This window comes from Pelobates fuscus, chromosome 10, assembly GCF_036172605.1.
Source record: "Pelobates fuscus isolate aPelFus1 chromosome 10, aPelFus1.pri, whole genome shotgun sequence".
In the NCBI taxonomy this organism is placed as follows: domain Eukaryota; kingdom Metazoa; phylum Chordata; class Amphibia; order Anura; family Pelobatidae; genus Pelobates; species Pelobates fuscus.
The window spans coordinates 80,552,540-80,570,124 of NC_086326.1; the positions used below are offsets into that span (position 1 = coordinate 80,552,540).

At 42.4% G+C, this 17,585-nt stretch overlaps 1 protein-coding gene across 6 annotated transcripts in view; it reads left to right on the forward strand.

The window, feature by feature from the left end:
* GBF1 (golgi brefeldin A resistant guanine nucleotide exchange factor 1) overlaps positions 1-17,585 on the forward strand; it is a 177,689-nt gene that overhangs the window by 119,460 nt on the left and 40,644 nt on the right. For all 6 annotated transcript variants that reach the window (XM_063434333.1, XM_063434328.1, XM_063434330.1 and 3 more), the window contains 7 exons: positions 670-864; positions 1,103-1,292; positions 3,651-3,786; positions 5,489-5,579; positions 8,039-8,241; positions 15,057-15,180; positions 15,871-15,996. In XM_063434333.1, the coding sequence (XP_063290403.1) occupies positions 670-864; positions 1,103-1,292; positions 3,651-3,786; positions 5,489-5,579; positions 8,039-8,241; positions 15,057-15,180; positions 15,871-15,996 (1,065 nt within the window). The remainder of the gene's footprint in view (positions 1-669; positions 865-1,102; positions 1,293-3,650; positions 3,787-5,488; positions 5,580-8,038; positions 8,242-15,056; positions 15,181-15,870; positions 15,997-17,585) is intronic.

Consider the following 17,585-nt stretch of genomic DNA (forward strand, 5'->3'; position numbering starts at 1 on the left):
AATCTCTTCAAATTCCATTTACAAAACTTGAAACCCACTACATATATTATTTTTTTACATGAACGGTACAGGTGTTTCCTATAAAGACTGTACAGCAGCAGCTGTGTGAGCATTTCCATTTATGTCAACTTGGCACATTAATAAGAAGCTAACCTGCAATTCTGTCATTGCCTCCCAGTGTGTTCTCTCAGTCACAGTGAGGGATGTCCTGTCCACTTGTTCCTTTTCTACTTTTTATTGTAGTCTGTGCATCCCCTCTTCTACAAGATAACCTGTATTATGCACTCTGTTTAGAACTATGTGAACAAATTGTGTATGATTCCTATCTAATGCCTTGAGGCCATCTTTGACTTGTACTGCTTGTATCCTACCTTTCTTCCACAAGGCCCCAAAATAATTTGTTATCCACTACTATCTGTTCTAGAACTGCAACTTTCTGACATGACCCTATTGTCATCCAAAATACTGCTCCCAGGTTTCTGTTTCTCACACATCTATCATCATAAGATTCTTTCCCTGAACACTATCTTTCTTTCAACCAAGAATCAAATGTAATTTTATTCTGTAGTGAACTGTATTTCCAGTGTTTCATTGCTACAAGTTGCAGTAGGAGTTCTCTGCTGCTTTGTAATCAATTAATCAAATTACTTGTATTTCACTATCTCACAGATGTACATAAAGAAGCTAATGGACGTTATTACCATGGAGAACCCTAAAATGCCATACGAGATGAAAGAAATGGCTTTGGAAGCGATTGTGCAACTATGGCGGATTCCCAGCTTTGTGACCGAGCTCTATATTAATTATGACTGTGACTACTATTGCTCCAACCTCTTTGAAGATCTCACCAAGTTGCTCTCCAAGGTCTTTACATTTTTGTTTGCTACCTCTTTTAGAAAATTTGCCCACTGAACAAGTGCTTGTAAGAAGTGGATACTTTGTGCATTTGGTAAAACACTGATACAGGGTAAATCGTATTTGGAGGAAAATACCTGCTATCCATCCTGTTGAGTAATGTAATGTTCACCAGCTTTGGGATTTTAGATTTTATGTATACCAGCTTCTTATTTTTTATTTTATTTTATTTCTTTCCTGTCTCCAGAATGCATTTCCTGTGTCCGGACAGCTTTATACAACTCATCTTCTTTCCCTGGAAGCTTTACTTACCGTCATAGATAGTACAGAAGCACATTGCCAGGCCAAAATTCTCAGCAACGCCGCACAACAGGATATGAAAGAGACTGGGAAAACCTCTGTGGATACCTCAGAAGGAACCAAAGAATCTGGAAATAGTAAGCATTTGCCTTCCTAAGAAAAGCAAAATGTAGTTTAAACATTTATCAAGGGGTTTGTACACTTAGCAGTAAGCTGGATATTTGATTCCAACTCCTCTGCTTTGGCATGCATTTTATGTCAGTTGCCTACATTCTAAAACTGAAAACAGTGGTCTTTGAAATAAGGATAAATGGTTGGTATTTGTTTAACTGATAAAACTTGAAAAGTAATTACCGTATATACTCGAGTACAAGCCGAGTTTTTCAGCCCATTTTTTGGGCTGAAAAACCCCAACTCGGCTTATACTCGAGTCAGTCTGTATTATGGCAATTTGCATTGCCATAATACAGACTGGGGGGAGAGGGGGGCTGGCAGAGCTGTAACTTACCTGTTCTGCAGCTCCTGTCAGCTCTCTCCTCCTCCGCGCCGTCCGTTCAGCACCTCGGTCAGCTCCCAGTGTAAGTCTCGCGAGAGCCGCGGCTCTCGCGAGACTTACAGTGTGAGCTGATAGAAGGAGCTGCACGGACGGCGCGGAGGAGGAGAGAGCTGACAGGAGCTGCAGAACAGGTAAGTTACAGCTCTGCCAGCCCCCCTCTCCCCCCCACTGAACTGCCACTGGACCACCAGGGAAGGAGAGCCCCCCTCCCTGCCATATATCAAGCAGGGAGGGGGGACGAAAAAAAATATATATATAAATAAAATAAGAAATAATGAAAAAAATAATAAGAATAAAAAAAAATGAATAATAACAAAAAAAAAAGGGGTATAAGGACCACTATGGGAGGGGAGGGGGAAGTAAGGACCACTAGGGGAGGGGAGGGTAAGGACCACGGGGGGGGGGGGGGGGGGGGGGGGGGGTGTGAAGGAACACGGGGGGGGGGGGGGGGGGAGGTAAGGACCACTGAGGGAGGAGGAGGGGAAGTCAGGACATATGGGGGGGGGAGGGGGGGGGCAAAAAAAGTTTTGCCTACGGCGGCAAATATCCTTGCACCGGCCCTGCACACACTGCATTCACACACTGCATTCATGCACACACACACACTGCATTCATGCACACACACACTGCATTCATGCACACACACGCTGCACTCATGCACACACACGCTGCACTCATGCACACACACGCTGCACTCATACACACACGCTGCACTCATACACACACACACACACATACGCACACACTGCATTCATTATACACACACTGTAAATAAATATTCAATTAATATATTTTTTTTAGGATCTAATTTTATTTAGAAATTTACCAGTAGCTGCTGCATTTCCCACCCTAGTCTTATACTCGAGTCAATAAGTTTTCCCAGTTTTTTGGGATAAAATTAGGGGCCTCGGCTTATATTCGGGTCGGCTTATACTCGAGTATATACGGTATTTGACTTTTTTAAAAATGTAATTTATTATTTTTTTTTATTATAGCCACATACTAGCCCCTGGAGTCCTAACATTTTGTTTTATTTTACTTATGTCTTATCATGGCTTTTTCTTATTCCTCTGGCCCTCAATTACATGATAGGGAAACTACAGTCATCCAAACCAACTTTAGCTTAATGAAGCAGTTTTGGTGTATAGATCATGCCTCTGAAGTCTCAGTGGAGGAGTTAAATCGCTTTTATTTCAGTTTATGCAGCCCTAGCCATACCTCCCCTTGTGGTGACTGGCACAGCCTGCATGGAAAAAATGGTTTAACTTTCAATCAGATATAACTTACTTTAAAACTTTTTTGTTTTTCCCTGTAAATTTAACTTTTATCACACACATGTGGCTCCTGCAGAGTCTAGCAAGCTATTAACAGAGCAGGAGATAAGAAATACTAAATTAAACAGAATTTGCAATAAAGGAAGTGTAAACATTAGATGACTCTTTAAAGGAAGTGTTTATGTGTAAGTGTAAGTCACAGGCAGGGATAGGGCTGTATAAACAAAGTGATTTAACTCCCAAATGGCAGAAAATTGAGCAGTGAGACAGCAGGGGCATGATCTATACACTGAAACTGCTTTATTAAGATAAAGTTGTTTTGGTGACTATAGTGACCCTTTAACCCCTTAAGGACCAAACTTATGGAATAAAAGGGAATCATGACATGCCACACATGTCATGTGTCCTTAAGGGGTTAATGTAGGAATATGCAAATGAGCGACTAACCCTACAAAATTATTTTCATTTCATCAATTTTAAATTGTTAGTGAGCAGATTAACTAATGAATACAATAGCCTGCACTAGCCACGCTGTTAAGAACTATGTAAACTGTACATGCTTTCAAATTTCTTCCAATGCCTGGAGACCATCTTTGACTCAAGACTGCTCTCTCTGAGCTGCAAAGTGACTCTTTTGAACACTGACCAATTCTAATTTCCCTAAGGCAATGATTGTCCTACTGAAGTAAAGATGACGAATGTAAATGAAGAACCTACTGGAGCACGACCTCCCACTAGTGGTCATCTTATGGCAGATAAAATGTGTCATGGCATACAGGAAGCAGAGGAAAGCACAGAAGGTGAGTTGCATGGCATAGCATTGGAACAAATGAAAATCTATTCTTGCTGTACGCTCACATCGGATTTGAATAAGTATGCAGCACAGCTTAGCATTTGTAGTCCTCTGCTACTAGCCAGGCCTTAAAAGTAAAAAAAAAAAACAAAAAAAGAAAAGAAAAAAATGGCAGTATTACGGAATTAAATGAAAACACATAAAAACCGCAGTGAGTCACTCCACACATGGTAAGATATAGCAAAGTAATCTAATAGATAAGAATAATACTCTGGTATATGTGATTGGGCTATGCACAAGATAACTCATGCAGGTGCAAATAGTGGCAATTTTATACTTATCTTGTAATAATTGAAGTTTTGTGTCCTTTTCCACTTTTTCTGTTAGCATGTGAGAAACATAAGAACATGAAGAAAAATCTACTATTTGCATCTGCATGAGTTGCCTTGCGCACAGCCCAAGCACATATACCAGAGTATTTATCTGTTATTTCTAGCTCTATATAGCAAGCGGGGACGGACTCAATTAGGTTTTTAGGTGTTTTTTCAATTAATTTTGTAATACTCCCAGTTTTTCACCAGCACCTACTATGGTTGTTTATTTGTTTAGGTGAACTTAAAGCTTACTGTGAGTGGGAAAACACAGGGTTTTATGGTGAATTTATTGTGATTATAGATTTGATTGTCGGATTTTGTAGTCCTTAAAAGTTACTTGCAACTGCAAGCCATAGTATACCCTACAAGGGGTGATCTATCTTCTCGCCAGGGCAAATATTTTCACTTTCCAGTGGCGCTTGGAAATTTTGAGCCCTGTAGGTTGTATACCCATAATAGCTAAAGTAACCAAAGTATTATAGTATTAACATTAATCTGCGTATGCTTTAAACAAATGAAATTAAGCGTTACATTAGTCTTCAAGGACATCTAAAATGGAACAGGAGCAATAGCAGATCTGGAAAAAAAAGCAAAAGCTATTCAATAGCTGAATTTAAAAATACAAAAAACAAAATGGCCTGACATAGACACTGTCTCATCTTGTTTGTTGGTTACATAAAATCACCATTATACAATATTGCTGAGGGCTTAAATTTCTAAATATTGGAATATTGGTCCTGTGAACAAGGTACTTTTGTACTTTTTTATAAAAAAAATTATATTGCCGTTAAACCTAGTTTCACACACTTAGTGCTTAAACTTTTTTTTCTCTCTCTCTACCCTCACCCCCCCCCCTTATTCTTCACCCTTTGGCCTTGTATACATGTCTATATAAGCAGCATAATCACTTCAAAACAGAATTTCATTCTTATTTCAAGAGGTTTCAGAGAAGGTGTATTTCTCTCCAAACTTGTGTTAATGAAGTAATGAGACCTTTTTCCAACGTATTGCAAGAAATCGTCAATTGTGTGAACATCCCTTGCCTGTACAATTTAATCCTTACTTGTGCAGCACATGAATAAGTTAAACGTTTTACTTGTCTGACATGGACTTTCTGAACTGTATGTTTATGATAATTCCCACTTCATAGTGTGATATGCTGCAAAGAGGTGACAGACCCCCTACCTAAATAAACATTGTTGTATTGGAAATTTCTTTATACAGGATTGTATATGATGAACTGGATTTCCATGTATTTATATAAATCTCTTTTAAGTCATCTAGTTTTGGATTGGTTTAATTTCCACACTGTTATTCCCCAAATTCATGTGTTTTCAGTTCAGAAGAAGACGGTAAGGAAACCACAGAGGTTTTCATCCTACCTTCCAACTGTACAGGAATTGAATGAAATAAAGAATAAGAAAAAGGTATTTTACTCATTTTTGATATAACATTCAGATAATATTGCGCATTGTTGGCTCCCTTAAGAAGTGTTAATAGAATACTATCCATAATTAATTGGCTATGTTAAAAAGTGTTTAAGAAGATGTTTAAACACACCTGCATATTGACAGTGACACCGTTACATTTATAGGCAGATATAGGTCAAAATCAAGTTATCCCTGTATGAAAACGTGCTGTAATATTCATGAATATAGAAATGCAAAAAGTTTTGTTTGGAAATTGAAGTTTACGTAGACCTTTAATGTTAAGAAAGAAACCTACTGCAAAAGAAAATGTCTAATGTGAACATATAGTGCATGTTGAATTAATTATTAACTACATCATGCTACATGTGTTTTGTATTATTTAATGTTAATTATATGCAATGCAAGGACCAATTTGCAATAAACACATCCAGAGCAAGAAAGAATACAAAAGTGTGTCAAATACAGCACATCACAAGCCATGTCCGCCTCATTTCTAGCCCCAATCTCAATGATCTTCTCCTCATTAATGCTATGTTACTTAATGCTGCTTAATATGCAACGACTTTTAAACCTCTCCAAGTATAATGTTTGTCAGCTGAGGGAGGAAAGTCACTGCTGTTGGAAGGTTATTCTTCTAGCTTCTTTTAGAAGTAGGTATGCTTATACTTTCATGCACTTTGTAAAGCATAGCTCTATGGGCATTATACTGTTGTCTATTTATTAAGCCTTTGATCATTTGTCCCACTGACTAGATGCAGCATTCACTTAAATCAGCACTGTCATGCCGAACTTGCCTTTCTCTAATCGCTTCCTTTTCTTTTCGTCTCGTCTTCCTTTCTATGGATCTGTTCTTTATGTCTTCCAGTCTGCTCTAGTTTTCTTTACAACATAAGACAAAGTAAGGACTATTTTATCTTATGTATTTTTCCTACACTTGACCAGGGGCGGAGCAAAGAGTGCTCCATTTCCTGTGGTCAGAGCAATTTCCCACAAGTCTCACCTTTCCTCCATGATCTTGCGATGCCTCCTTTCACTATTCCCAAATGTCCGGTCATTTATATAGAACGCCGGTGAAACTACCGAATTTCACCCTAACAGAATGAGAACAGTTTGCTCATTCATGTTAGGACGACAATCGGTACTTTTAGGTTGGTTCAAAATTTCAGTCGAATGAATTAAATTCCGATCTGATCTGCGGCTGCATCTTGCAGCCGCTTAGTAGATAGCTCCCTAATTCCCACGGTATCAGGGAGCTATCTACCAAAAGGCTGAACGACCAAGATTGGGCTTTTAGACAACTTTACGAATACTACCTTTTTTGGGGCTGAAAAAAGACGACTTCAAATGGTAAGTATTTATTTTTTTATTAACAGGTATTTAGTTTTATTGTCTCCCCCCTCACTATTTTTAGGGTGAGGGGGTAGGTAGGACTTTATTAAAACATTTTGTGGCTGGGGGGGTGACTAGGGGATTGGGGACTCTAGTCATCCTGGGGGGAGAGGGGGTATTTTTAAATTTAGCCCCCACCCGTTGCCCATGCGTGGGGGCCAGGGGGGAAGGACAATAGGTCCCCCTATTGTCTTTTAGGGCCCCCACCTGCTGTTCATGGGTTGGGATGGGGGGAAGGGGAGGACAATAGGTCACCTCCTACATTCTTCTAGAACCCCCACCCGCCGCTTATGGGTGGGGAGGACAGTAGGTGTCCCCCCACTTTGTATTTTAGGGCCCTCGTCTGCCGCTCATGGGTGGGGTCTGGGGGAGAGGAGAGACGACGACAATATTGACCCATATAGAGTGAGGGAGGATATGGGGGGGGCTGTGAAGTGGCGGAGAACAAAGCTCCCAGCTGCTTCTAGTTTTTTAAATAAACTGAACAAATGAACACCGATCGTGTTTGTTCGTCTGAAATTTCTAGTCATTCCTTCATCTTAAATTAATATACGAAATTCCCGTCCGATTTTCAGACAATAGCGAATGCCCAAGTGTTTAACTGGGCATGTGCGGGAATTTCACAGCGCTATCTAGTGTGGGCAAATGACGTGCCCCACAGGGACTTCATCTTCCCACACAAAGATGGCGGTGCCCAGTACCTAGGTCCAGGTGCGAAATGAAGATTTTTTTAAAAATAGGTAAATTGGGGGTCTTAGGGGCATTTGGGGATGACTAGGGGGGCAGTTAGATGTTGTGGAGTTAAAAAATAAATAAAATAATAGTAATAAAAAAAAATTAAAACTGGATTCGGCCATGACCGTGCCGCTTTAATGGCATTCGACAATTTATTTTCTCTTCGCTACTGCGCTAATGGTGTCTCCCGCATTTTATTCCATGTGTGCTATTCAAGCACATCAGTACATAATAGATATCCTAAGATTTACTGTTTAATGCATTTTATATGTTAGTGATGCCAATAGAGGCCAGTAACCTTTATTTGATGTATTTGGATGGATGTTTTGCAGCTTCTAATAACTGGTACAGAGCAATTCAACCAAAAATCTAAGAAAGGGATACAGTTCCTTCAAGAGAAAAACCTCTTGGCAACGCCTATGGACAACAATGAGGTGGCTCAATGGCTCAGAGAGAACCCAAGGCTGGACAAGAAGATGATTGGGGAATTTGTGAGCGATCGCAAGAACCTTGATTTACTAGAAAGCTTTGTAGGGTGAGCTTTACACATATGCAATCTTTGTTAATGAATAACTGTGATATACTGCAGTCACCTCCAATTATTACACTACCACCATACTGGATTACAATTGGAAATGTAATATATTGTTACCACTCTTTTTTTTTTTAATTCTTTATTTATAACACGGTGGAACACCAGATATATACATAACATTGATACACAGAACGCAACCTGAGAACATTCAAGAGCCAAGAGTCACTTAAGGCACATGGTATAAAGCATAACATAAGTCTTTAGCAGCTTCTTTGACATCGTTGGCCTTTTGGCAGTGAGGCGTCCACATGAGTGCGTGGTGTCCCTCCAATTTTGTATACATAAAACTCAGAGAACTTGAATGGCAATAGCATATGATGAATATGGTATTGAAAATTAAACAAACGTATTCACACATCCTTCGGGCTATAGAAGAACCTCGTCCGGCCTTGCCGATAGGGACTCCTATTGACATAATCGCAGAAGCCTAAAAATCTCTAGGTAATAGCGTCCCTATCCAGGCATGACAAGGTCTGAGCCAAGATTGAGAAATAAAAGAATAGGATATGGAGCCATTCAAAAGAATAGAAGAAGAATGGAAGAAAGAAGGGGATACAATAAGAACATAGAAAAGCGGGGACAGAAAAGAACATAGGGAAAAAGGATCAGGAGGGGAAAGGGTAGAGGAGAGGGAAGGGAGGGGAAAATAGTCACGTGTCCCCCAGTAGCAGCCCATGGGGCATTGCCCCTGAACTCAACCTTACCGTGCCGTTCCTAACCCAGAGGATCACCTCCCCCCGAAAGCCAGCCTCTCCAGATGCCTCCCATTGGAAGCACCAATATTCCCTCTAAAGGGGAGCAAATCAAGCAAATAACCGTCCCGTTCAGGATCATAGAGGAACTGACGCGTAGGGCCATATCCAGCTCCCGCGTGCCCTAAGCTCCCATGCCGCTATCTATCCAAGGTGCCCAAACCTTATTGAATTTTGCCAACGCGCCTCTGACCTTTGTTGTGAGGTTATCCATAAGGAATGTATCCTTAATCTTCTGTAGCACTACATGAAGTGGGGGGGCGGAAGGTTGAAGCCAGACTTGTGCCAGGGCCCGCCTAGCCGCCAGATTAACTTTATGTACCAGCTTCTGCTCGGTTCTGGTCCAGTCCTCTAGAGGCCTGGCCAGAAGGAACACCCATGGGTCTAGTTTAATCTCTCTACCGAAAACATCCGTCAGTAATTCCGCTACCCGTTTCCAAAATTTCTGGGCCTCAGGGCATTCCCACCACATGTGTAAGTATGTACCTTTATGCCCACAACCCCTCCAGCACACGTCCGTAGATAACCTATGCATCCTACACAACTTCACCGGGGTGGTATACCACCTGAACATGGTTTTATAAGCTTGTTCCTGCATGGAGACACATATGGAGGAAGTCGCCGCAGCCTCCCAAATCTCCTGCCACTCCACCCCCTCCAGCTCCTCCCCTAGATCAGCCTCCCATTGAGCTATGTAAGTAAGTTCACCCCATTCTGAAGTGGAGGTACTCAGGTGCGCATATAAAGCTGTTATGAGGCCCCTTGGGAATTGTTCCTTGAGGCACATGGTTTCGAAGAAGGTGAGCGGCTGCAACGCGCAAGTTCTGTTAGCTGGGGTCTGCGCATAATCCTTAAGTTGGAGATATCGAAAGAAGTCAGACGGGCATAGAGCCGCCCTGGCTTTCAAGTCCTCAAACTGGAGGAGGGCGCCGCTTTCATAAAGTTGGCAGAGGCGTTGGATACCCGCGCCTTCCAGCCCTTTGAATTCCCTAGCGTCCAGGCCTGGGGTGAAAGCCTTGTTCCTCAAGTAGGGAGCTAGCGGGGACGCCCGGGAGGACAACCCGTACTTAACCGATACAGCATCCCATATTTTCATAGTTTGCTATGGCCGGACACGCAATATGCGTCGTCGGTCTATGGTCCCGGGGGACCCACATGAAGAACTGGGGGATATCCGGTCCCATAAGAGACGCCTCCAAGTCAACCCACCTCATTGCATCCGGGGGGGAGTGCCAAAAAGCTATTTGTGTTAGCTGGGCCGCTCGATAGTAAAAATAAAAGTTTGGTAATCCCAGGCCCCCCCTCGACTTCACTCTGTAGAGAACATTGCGGGAAACCCTGTGTTTCCTGTTCTACCAGATAAACTTTCCTACCGCCTGCTGAAGTGCACCTAAGTCAGACCGAGTGAGACGAACCGGGAGAGCCTGAAACAGGAACAAAATCCTGGGGAGCACATTCATTTTAACCGCGTGGATTCTACCGATCCACGAGATCGGTTTATCCTGCCAATTTCCATATCCGAAACCAGAGTGCGAAGCAAGGGGGTATAATTCTGTTGGAAAAGCCGGGAAGGATCTGCCGTTCGGTGAACCCCCAAGTATTTAATATGGCTTCTCGCGATCCGGATAGTGTGTGCAGTCCCCACATGGGCAATATCAGAGTCACGTATACAAATAGGGAGCGCGCTTGATTTGGGCAGGTTGACCTTGTAGCCGGCCAAGTCACCATAAGACTCCAGCACCGTTGCCAATGCATCCAATGATTCTATCGGTTCCGTCAAAGTCAACAATACGTCGTCCGCAAACGCGGATACCACATACCGCTGGTCTCCTATTGAGATCCCCTGAATCTCCCGGGTACAGCGCACTTTTTGCAATAGGGGTTCCAGCGATAGGTGACAGAGGGCAGCCCTGTCTGGTTCCGTTGCCCAAGGTGAAGGGTAGCGCCTTTGAACCTGCTATACGGACCCGCGCCTGAACATTCGTGTACATTGCCTTAATTGCAGTGATATAAGTGTTGGGGAGGCCAAAGTGCCGAAGAACCTCAAATAGATAAGGCCACTTAACTCTATCGAAGGCCTTTTCCGCATCAAGTGACAGGATCAACGTTGGGATCCTCCTAGTCGCCTGCCTCCATATAAGGTCAATGTTACGCCGGGTATTCTCATACAGTTGTCTGCCGGGTATAAATCCCACTTGGTCCGGATGAATTAAACGCGCTAAGAAGGGGTTTAGGCGGGTCGCTAGGATCTTGGCCAGAATCTTAGAGTCATGGTTTATCAGCGAGATCAGACGGAAGTTCTCAGGGATCGAATCGTCCCTGCCCGGTTTAGGCAAAAGAACAACATCGGCCAGCGACATGTCCCTATCCGGTACACCCCCCTCCATGAGATTGTTAAACAACGTCTCTAGATGAGGCGTAAGCTCTTCGCGATAAACCTTATAGTAGCCGCCCTCAAATCCGTCCAGGCCTGGGGCTTTATTGCCTTTTAACGTTGTAATCTCCGCGTCTATTTCGTCGGCCGTGATTCGCGCTCCCAGGACTGCAGCTTCTCCACCCCCCAGCGTCGGTAGAGCCAATTGATCCAGAAAAATTTTCGTATCCTCAGTCTCACGCTGTTGTTGAATGCCGTCGCCTCCACCGGAGTGGTTATATAATGTAGCATAATAATCTGTAAAAACCTTCGCTATATCGGTGGGGTCTGTACAATATTTACCTGTGGCGTCCTTAATTCGCGTGATGTGGGAGTGACCCTGTCTCGGTTGAAGAGATCTAGCTAGCAGCGTATCCATTTTATTGTATTTTTCGTAGTACGTCCTCTTAGACCATACCATCGCCCTAGCTGTATCATCAATGAGTGTTGCACGCACCGATGTGCGTAGGTTCTGCACGTCCACCAGCGTGCTGGTGGACGGGGCGGCCTTATGTTTCTCCTCAGCCTTTCCCAAAGCCTCCAGGAGGGACGCCAATAATTGCATCTTACGTTTCTTTTTTAATGTAGCTTCACGGATAAATATTCCCCGAATGACTGCTTTATGAGCGGCCCATACCGTAGCAGGGCGGGTGTCGGAAACCGCATTCCTACCAAAGTACTCAGACAGTTCCATACGGACAGTCTCAACTATGACCGGATTGTTACCACTCTTGATAGTCTATTAGGTAATAGAAACATAGAATGTGACGGCAGATAAGAACCATTCGGCCCATCTAGTCTGCCCAGTTTTCTAAATACTTTCATTAGTCCCTGGCCTTATCTTATAGTTAGGATAGCCTTATGCCTATCCCACGCATGCTTAAACTCCTTTACTGTGTTAACCTCTACCACTTCAGATGGAAGGCTATTCCATGCATCCACTACCCTCTCAGTAAAGTAATACTTCCTGGTATTATTTTTAAACCCTTGCCCCTCTAATTTAATGACTGTGCGATGGAGTTCTGCCATCTAGGATAGTCTAGTTTTTTTTCTGTGAAGTACAAATTAATGTAGCTAATGAATGGCTATAACAGAGATGGAAAAAATATTCCGTCTATGCTGTTTTGCAATTCAGTTTTAACATCAATGCAATACACATTATATTAAATAGTTCACAATGTGTTACCAAATGACTATTAAAGTTACATTTCGTTTCCAATAAAAAAATCACTGTTTAGTAGATCTACTCCAAATGAAAACATGCATGAATTTAATTAAGCACTTTCTACTTAGGGATATATCTAAAATGATTTGCAAAAGCTGCTGTTTTCTTGTCTATTGACTTTGAAAGCTTTCCCCTATTTACCCAGCCCTGACTTTCTGGGACTGTCCAATCACAGATTTCCAAATACAGCTCAATGAGAGAAGACGTTGTACGGCAGGTGCTCTGAGTTGTCTGCCTCTTTAATATGTGAGCGATGGTTTTCACCAGGACTGATTTATGCACTGCCCTTTGAAGTGATCTCTCATCTTTCTTCTTCTCCTTACAATATTTCCCCTAACTTCACTCCCTCTGCTGTTCTATGTTCATTCGCACTCGCTACATTGGAAGAGGTTTCTGCTCTGCTCCAGTCCTCCCGCCCCACCACGTGCTCCCTAGATCCAATTCCCTCGCATTTCATCCGTATTCTGTCTTCTTTTCTTTCTCCACCTCTCACTAAAATTCTCAATCTCTCTCTCCTCTGGTATATTTCCATCGCCCTTCAAACATGCAACTGTAACCCCAATTCTCAAGAAGCCCAATCTTGACCCTAACTCCCCATCCAACTATCGTCCTATCTCGCTACTGCCTTTTGCATCCAAGATCCTTGAAAGAATTGTGTATGCGAGATTGACAGACTTCCTCGAGTCCAACGCTCTGCTAGACCCGCTTCAATCTGGTTTCCGCGCTAAGCACTCTGTGGAAACGGCACTGTCCAAAGTATCCAATGATCTACTCGCTGCAAAATCTCGTGGTCACTACTCTATCCTAATTCTCCTTGACCTGTCTGCGGCTTTTGACACTGTTGATAATCAACATCTTCTTCTCATCCTCCACAATATCCTCCTACCTCTCACAGCGCTCTTTCAGTGTTTCTTTCTCTGTCTCTGCTTCTTCTCCCCAACTCCTCTCTGTTGGTGTCCCCCAAGGTTCAGTCCTTGGTCCCCTACTGTTCTCCATCTATACTGCCTCCCATGGTAAACTCATTAGCTCCTTTGGCTTCCAATATCATTTCTATGCAGATGACACGCAAATCTACCTGTCCTCTCCTGATCTCTCCCCGTGCCTCTTGACTAGTGTCTCTGACTGCCTCTCTGCTGTTTCTAACTGGATGGCTGCCCACTTCCTTAAACTAAACTTGACCAAAACTGAAATTCTGGTCTTTCCTCCCTCAAATGTTGTTACTCCTGTGTCTGTCTCCCTCCAAGTCAACGGTGCTACCATCAGCTCCACCACGCAGGCTCGCTGCCTAGGTGTTCTCTTTGACTCCGACCTCTCCTTCAAGCCTCATGTTCAATCTATCGCCAAATCCTGTCATTTCCATCTCAAAAACATTGCGCGCATCCGCCCCTACTTAACGCCAGATGCGACTAAGGTGTTGGTCCATTCCACTGTCCTTTCTCGCCTTGACTACTGTAATACGCTTCTCAGTGGTCTTACGTGCTCCCAACTTGCGCCGTTACAGTCCATAATGAATGTGGAGGCGACGCTCATCTTCCTGTCCGCCCGCACCTCCCATGCCTCACCCTTCTGTAAGTCCCTACATTGGCTTCCTATAAAACATAGAGCTCAATTTAAAATTCTGGTTCTTGCTTTCAAATCTCTACATAATGTTGCTCCCACCTATCTATCCTCCCTTATACACAAGTATGTCCCGTCTAGGCCCTTACGATCTGCTGAAGACTTACGTCTATCTTCTGTCCGTACTCCCACCTCTGATGCTCGCCTTCAAGATTTCTCAAGGGCTGCACCGTTCCTGTGGAACTCGCTTCCCTCCTCCGTTAGATGCTCACCCAGTCTCCACTCCTTCAAAAAATCGTTAAAAACCCACTTCTTCATAAAAGCGTATCAATTAAACTATTAATAGCTCCCAATTGATTCCTCTTCTGCAACGTCACTAGTCTAATACTATCCTTACCTTTTGTGTCATTTTACCCCACTCCCTCTAGCATGTAAGCTCATTGAGCAGAGCCCTCAACCCCTCTGTTCCTGTGTGTCCAACTTGTCTGGTTACAACTACATGTCTGTTCGTCCACCCATTGTAAAGCGCTGCAGAATTTGACGGCGCTCTATAAATATCATCATAATAATAATAATAATAATGTGTTAGTGCTGAAAATTTCAAATACAGAATTAATCCTTCAATTTTATTTGCTCTTGATTGAACCATCTAGGATATTTTCACATATATCATACTGTCTGATCCAATAAGGAGGTGGAGTAAATATAGTGATAGACAAGATGCTTATCGTTTTACAATTTAAATTATTTTTACATTAGAAGTGATCTGTACTTTTCTTATTTATTAGTTAATTCTCTCACTTTTCAGGACTTTTCTTTTCCAAGGCCTGAGAATTGATGAGGCTTTAAGACTTTACCTTGAAGCTTTCCGTTTACCTGGCGAAGCCCCTGTTATTCATAGGCTGCTGGAGGCTTTCACAGAGCACTGGAGAGTAAGTAAAGGAAATGTATATCTGCTAGGGCAGTCCACTTCACATTTTAAAGGGACCAAAGCAGCTTGCAAAATTGCACAGGTTAAGTCACTGCCTTAAAACTGGGAAACTCGGGTTTGAATCTGTCAGACCTAATTACAGGTAAGTGTCCTTAGGCAAGACACCTAATGATTAATATCTGCCTACCTCAAATCCATATAGATTGTAAGCTTGTTTGGTAGGGCCTTTTTCACCTCTAAATATCCTCTTATCTTATAAATATAATTTAAAATTTCTGCGGATACATATCTATATAATTGCTAATAATAAATTAATTAAAACACAATACCCTGTCTCTGCACTCACAGGTGGCTTACAACTACAATAATTAGCAAAAACCTTTGCAGCTGTAATATGGTCCCTGCATTCGTAATATCAAAAATTGAAGGGCAAAGTTTACTTCTCTTTTGTAGCTCAAGATCATTCTAATTTGCACATGTGTGCACATGCCTATATGCTTGTATAAATTGCACACACTAAACAGTGGTGGGGCACACACTTCCGTCTCCACAGTGGTTTTCTCTAATTAGATGCATTGTTTTTTTTTGTTTGTTTGTTTTTTTTGTTTATTTTTCATGGTCAGGAAAAATTGATTCATATAAAATGTGCCCTTTAAGATTCTGTTTTGTTACCAGTTGCAATCTTTTACAGAAATCTAACGGAACTCCCTTTGTAAATAGTGATGCCAGCTTTGCTTTAGCATATGCCGTCATAATGCTGAATACTGACCAACACAATCACAATGTCCGGAAACAGAATGTGCCAATGACTCTTGAGGTGAGAGTTCAATCATATATGGGCTCATGTAATGTATTTGACATTGTTATAACCGACTTTGAAGTTTTAGCAAAACTGCTGCAAACAATGTAATGGATTAAAGGCGTCTCGAACTGTGCCTCCCAGCTGTTGATGGCCTGCAACTCCCTGAATTCTTTGAAGGCATTGGATGGCCAGATAATAATGGGAGTTGCAATTGCCTGGTTTAAAGCAATCTTGTCATGACAGGTTCACGTTAATGCAAAGTGCTCCTAGCATGGGTTGGCAATCTTTGCCTCTGAAGTTGTGAACTACATCTCCAACAATGCTTTTACAGAGATATTGCTGACAAAGCATCATGGGACATGTAGTCCATATCTGGCGTGCCGAAGGTTGCCTACCCCTTCACTATAGGCATTGCATACATTATTTATCTTCTAGGTAAATGATTTATTCAGTCTAATTAACTTAGACAAGTTACTTACTTTGGGTTCATGTCCCCAGCTCAGTGAGTGTTACAGTATCAGAGGCACCTACCTACTGTCCTGCCCGTGCTGTGGTTTCATTTGGGGACACTTCTGCTAGCACAATATGTTGGTGAACTTTAATTTCCTATTACATCAGCTGTAAATGAATTAAAGGAGTACCATGACAGCCACACAAGGGGCAGGAAGGGGAATTGGATGTACTTGTCCATCTAGGGACAAATGACTTGGCTTGCAATGAGGTTTCAGAGGTTAAGCAAGTTTTTAGTGTTTTTGCCAATGATATACGGCAGGTTGCTTCCACACTGTCATTCTCTGAAGTTCTGCCTGTGTATAACACTGAGAATGACGGGCAAATGCGTATTAGGGACTTTAACTTGTGGCTTGGTGAATGGTGTCGGGAGCAAGGATTTGGCTTTATTTCTCATGGTAGCTCTGTTTGGAATGGAAATAAACTGTACAAAAAAGATGGTTTGCATCTTTCTCAAAAGAGAACAAATGTTCCCAGTGAGCAGTTCAGAGGTTTTTTTCGGATGTATTTAAACTAGGAGGGAGGGAGGGGGGGCAAAAGGGTGATAAAACATCAATCCAGTTGCCCCCCAAAACAAGGACAGAAGGTGCCTGTACCAAGTGTGTTAAAAAAATAAGCTTAGAGTCAGGTCTACAAATGCTCGCAGTTTAGGGAATAAGATCCATGAACTTGTGCAATAATGGCAACTTATAATGTAGATTTGGTCGCTGTTACGAAGACATGGTATAATGAGAAAAATGACTGGGACATAGCAATACCAGGCTACTCATTATATAGAAAAGACTGGGAAGGCAAGATAGGGGAGGGGTGGCCCTGTATGTGAAGGATAGCATAGAAGTTAGTGAGGCGAACATAGAGTCCGTTTGGGTTATGTTAGAATTTGGTAATCACACAGTACCTCGTGTAGGTGTGATTTATAGGCCCCCAGGACAAATAGAAGAGTTGGATAATCTACTAGTTGAGGAAATAGCTAAAATGACAATAAAGGGGGAAGTTATCATCATGGGTGACTTTAATCTTCCTGATGTGATTTGGAAAACCAAAATAGCTGCTTGTGCCAGGAACACACATACTCTAAACTCCCTATTGGAATT